This window comes from Amborella trichopoda, chromosome 1 (genome assembly GCF_054954075.1).
Source record: "Amborella trichopoda isolate Santa Cruz 75 chromosome 1, AtrichopodaSantaCruz75HAP2 v2.0, whole genome shotgun sequence".
Classification (NCBI taxonomy): domain Eukaryota; kingdom Viridiplantae; phylum Streptophyta; class Magnoliopsida; order Amborellales; family Amborellaceae; genus Amborella; species Amborella trichopoda.
Window position 1 is genome coordinate 18,998,443 of NC_142336.1, and position 4,346 is coordinate 19,002,788.

The 4,346-nt window shown below is 38.4% G+C and overlaps 1 protein-coding gene across 2 annotated transcripts; it reads left to right on the top strand.

Moving 5' to 3' along the window:
• Positions 1 to 1,540: 1,540 nt before the first annotated feature.
• LOC18429822 (lycopene beta cyclase, chloroplastic/chromoplastic) lies at positions 1,541 to 3,939 on the top strand. Of its 2 annotated transcripts, XM_011623495.3 has the most exons (2): positions 1,541 to 3,058; positions 3,590 to 3,939. In XM_011623495.3, exons 1-2 carry the CDS (start codon positions 1,792 to 1,794, stop codon positions 3,595 to 3,597), a joined length of 1,275 nt encoding a protein of 424 aa, XP_011621797.1. In that variant the 5' UTR covers positions 1,541 to 1,791; the 3' UTR covers positions 3,598 to 3,939. The 2 variants fall into 2 exon arrangements, with proteins under 2 accessions (XP_011621797.1, XP_006839161.1); XM_006839098.4 differs by lacking the exon at positions 3,590 to 3,939 and having other exon boundaries at positions 1,541 to 3,510.
• Positions 3,940 to 4,346: the final 407 nt, after the last annotated feature.

Consider the following 4,346-nt stretch of genomic DNA (forward strand, 5'->3'; position numbering starts at 1 on the left):
AAATAGCATGTAGCACGGTTTGCAAGGAAGAGAGAGAGAGGGGGAAGAAGAGAGAGAAAGGAGTTAGAGAGATAAAAAGGGGAGAGATAAAAAGGAAGAGAGAGAGAGGGGGAAGAAGAGAGAGAAAGGAGTTAGAGAGATAAAAAGGGGAGAGATAAAAAGGGGATGGTAGAGAGAGAAATGAGTTAGAGAGAGACATGAGTTAGAGAGAGAAAAGAGTTAGAGAGATAAAAAGGGCTGGAAGAGAGAGACAGGAGTTAGAGAGAGAAAAGGGAAAGGGAAAGGAAGAGAGAAAAAGGAGTTAGAGAGGAGTGTAGTGAGCGGGACACCTGGGGACGCTGGGGTGCTCCCGTATGGCGCATGCATGAAACGACGTTTTCAGATTTTTGAATCCAGCCGCCCGATTTGGGGACCTTAGGCGAGGGGAGAGAGTATGCCGTAGTTGTTTTTCAAACAGAATGATAGCAATTTGTCGACCATGCGATTTGAAAAACGGAAGGTCACATCTGCTGAAACTCCGTGAAAAGCGGCTTTCTGCAATATGCGGTCTAGAAGTAAAAAAACATAAGTGTAACAAACAGTCCAAATATTTTTTTAATATAATTATTTTTTTATTTTTTTTAAAAAAATTCATATTCATGAATTTTATATTAAATATATTTCCTAAAAATTAGAATCAAATTATATTTAAAACATATTGAAGGCTCTAAACAATTAAAATAAAACTCACCATCAAATAATGTTGAGAAATGTGGTTTCAATTCTAAAAATATTTGTGATAGCCTTAAAATATATTTTCACCTTTAATTATAAATTTAAAGCTTAAAAAATAGTGTAAATTGAACAGATCTATGAAAATTTTGAAATATAAATTGAGCAGATCTATGAAAATTTTGAAAATTGATGATTCAAAAATGTATTTACAAATATGCACTATTTTCCAAATTGAAAATTCTTTTTTTTTCTCATGTCCATGCTTATTTATGTCTAAATGATCAATTTGAGTATATTTGGGCATTCGATCAATCTCTTTTAGTTAAATTTTTGAGCTAAGCTCTAATTTGATTGTTTAGAGCCTCGACTCTGCATAAACTTTTTCCCAAAATATAATCGAGACAAATTAGAGGGAAGAGAAGTTTGGGCAAATTTATTAGGGCGTTAGATATGCAATCCATCTTGGGGAAAGCGTAGCATAAGCCATATGCATGCTCATGAGATTGTTCATACGCATCATAACCGTCCAATCCAAAGAGATCAAGAAAGATAAGGATCCATTAGTGCTAGACATGACCATGTGGGTGCCATTCATCGTTTGACTACACAGTGATGATGCTCATGACCAGTCTCAAGCTCTACCCTTCGGATCACAGTATACTCTCCCAATAAATTTTGTGGTCTTTTTAGATCTTAGTGGTGGCAGGTCAGGGTGCACCAATTTCCGAGAGCTTTGGTCCACTGCTTTTCTTTTATGTTTCTTCTTGTTACGTCTCCATTATCTTCTTCACTAGCGTACCTCTCTCTCTTTCTCTCTGTGAATGATAGGTTGCAGTTCGGTTCTAATCGCCAGAAGGAAGAAGTGCCTGAAACTGAAACGCACTCCCTCGATTTTTTTTACTTCTGCAACCAACCACTTCACTCTTTTCTTATCGGTAAGCTCTTCACCTCTTTCCCCAAACTGTAAAACTTCTTCTCTCTGAAGTCTGAACCCTTACTCTCTCTCTTTGTTTATATATAATCTACATTTTGATTGAATTATAACCCACTTGGGAGAAAACCCAATTCCTGATTTGTATGGATACCATCATCAGTACACACCGTGGGCATCAATCCTACCCATTTCATTACCTCTCTGAGAAGCCCATCTTTTCTTCTCTCAAGTCTGAGAAACCAGCATCTCAAGCCCACCCAAAACAACGCAAAAAGCCATTTTACCTGGATGGTCATGTAAGAGCCTGCAGTGCTCTTTTAGAGCTTGTTCCTGAGATAAAGAAGGAGAATTTAGCGTTTGAGCTCCCAAAATTCGATCCATCATTGAAGAACATTGTAATGGACTTAGTGGTTGTGGGGGGTGGACCTGCTGGTCTTGCAGTGGCTCAATTGGTCTCCGAGGCTGGCCTCTCTGTGTGCTCTATTGACCCATCTCCAACTCTTGTTTGGCCAAATAATTACGGTGTTTGGGTTGATGAATTCGAGGCCATGGATCTCTTAGATTGCCTTGATACCACCTGGTCTGGTGCAGTTGTTTTCATAGATGATACCAACACGAAATTCCTTGACAGACCTTATGGTAGAGTCAATAGGAGACAATTGAAATCCAAAATGATGCAAAAATGCATTCTCAATGGTGTGAAATTTCACCAAGCAAAGGTATATAAGGTTGTTCATGAAGATTCGCAGTCAGTTTTGTTTTGTAATGATGGAGTTACAGTCCATGCTAAGGTTGTTTTGGATGCAACAGGGTTCTCAAGGTGCCTGGTTCAATATGATAAGCTTTATAATCCTGGGTACCAAGTGGCTTATGGGATTTTAGCAGAGGTAGAAGGGCACCCATTTGATGTGGATAAGATGGTATTCATGGATTGGAGGGATTCTCATCTAAGTGGACAGAAAGAATTAAGAGAGAGAAACAATAAAATTCCTACTTTTCTCTATGCCATGCCTTTCTCATCGAATAGGATTTTCTTGGAGGAGACTTCTTTGGTTGCTAGGCCTGGTTTGGCCATGGAAGATATTAAAGAGAGGATGGTTGCTAGATTTAAGCACTTGGGAATTAGAGTTAAGAGCATAGAAGAGGATGAGAGATGTGTAATTCCAATGGGTGGTCCTTTGCCAGTTCTTCCACAAAGAGTTGTGGGGATAGGTGGAACTGCCGGTATGGTTCACCCTTCAACTGGGTATATGGTGGCCAGGACATTAGCAGCTGCCCCAGTTGTAGCTAATGCGATAGCTAAGTATCTTGATTCAGAAGGAGGAGGCATGGGGGACGATTTGTCGGCGAAGGTTTGGAAGGACTTGTGGCCTATAGAGAGAAGAAAGCAAAGGGAGTTCTTTTGCTTTGGTATGGATATCTTGCTCAAGCTTGATTTAGTGGGTACAAGGAGATTTTTCAATGCCTTTTTCGATCTAGAGCCTCGTTATTGGCATGGGTTTTTATCCTCACGGTTGTTTCTTCCTGAGCTTTTATGGTTTGGCCTTTCTCTGTTCTCACATGCCTCTAATAGCTCTAGGTTAGAGATTATGGCAAAGGGAACTCTTCCCTTGGTCAATATGATCAATAACTTAATAAAGGACAGGGAATAAAGCGGCTTGCATTTCTTTGTACTGCTGCCTTGATATGTTTGTATGCACATGTTTTCTAAGGTTTATCTATTTCTTTCACTCCCATCTGAACAGTGTTGGGATTGAGGGGCTAATTGTTTTGAGAAATCATGAAATGGCTTTGAGTTAACTTAGCTGGTGTACTACAAATTTTTGTTTTGCATTGATATATCCCAAGATCTTTTAAGATTCTACCTTGCATGGCGTATTGATAGTTTGTTCTGCTGAAAAGTAACTACAATACTTAATTTTGTTTCGTTTTCCTTTTCAGTTATGTAAGCTAGGAATCAAAATGGAACATGAAGGTTTGGAGCTCTATGCCTCTAATATACATCGCCTGATAGTGATGTGTGTATCCTTATCTGATTTTTATCTAGGAATTGAGATGAGTGCAGCAGCAAGATTCCCCCAATTTATGATTTTATTTATTTTTGACTGAAACTTAGATTGTATTAGAATTGGTAACATGACATAAAAGGTGGGGAAGTGCTAATATTTTATCAAATGTTCGGAAATCTGAATAGTGATACCTATGTGTAATAAATAAATTAACAAATGCTTGGAGTGGAGCAGCCAGTCTTCATAGTCCTCTTTGAAATACAAATTACATTTCCTCGCCAATCCTTGTAATTTACAACTTGGAAGTCTTCGTTAGAGTTTCAGTTACCTAATTGCTGTTGCCTATGCATTTAGGATGGTTTTAAATAACTCGTGTAAAACGTTTTTGGGCTTGAGAACCCAGGGTTTGCTTTTCTACTTTAAAGACCTTACAACAATCATAGTCAAGGATTCTTTTCTTTTTTCTCCTTTTTTTTTTTTTTCCCCCTTTTTGAATGGTAATATATTCACTTCAAGTTGTTGCTCGGAGGAGCATACATTTTGTGACATGCACAATATAGAGAAAAGAGACGTGAAGGAAAGCGTCGGAGATTAATGTGAGGAGATTTTTTTTTTGCTTATCTGATGTACATTGCATTTCCGATGTGTGTAGTTGAATTTACAAAGTGTTTGCCACCCTCTGCACTTGA

Excerpts from the sequence above, each read along its gene's own strand:
- LOC18429822 (XM_006839098.4), top strand. The coding sequence starts at position 1,792 with ATGGATACCATCATCAGTACACACCGTGGGCATCAATCCTACCCATTT.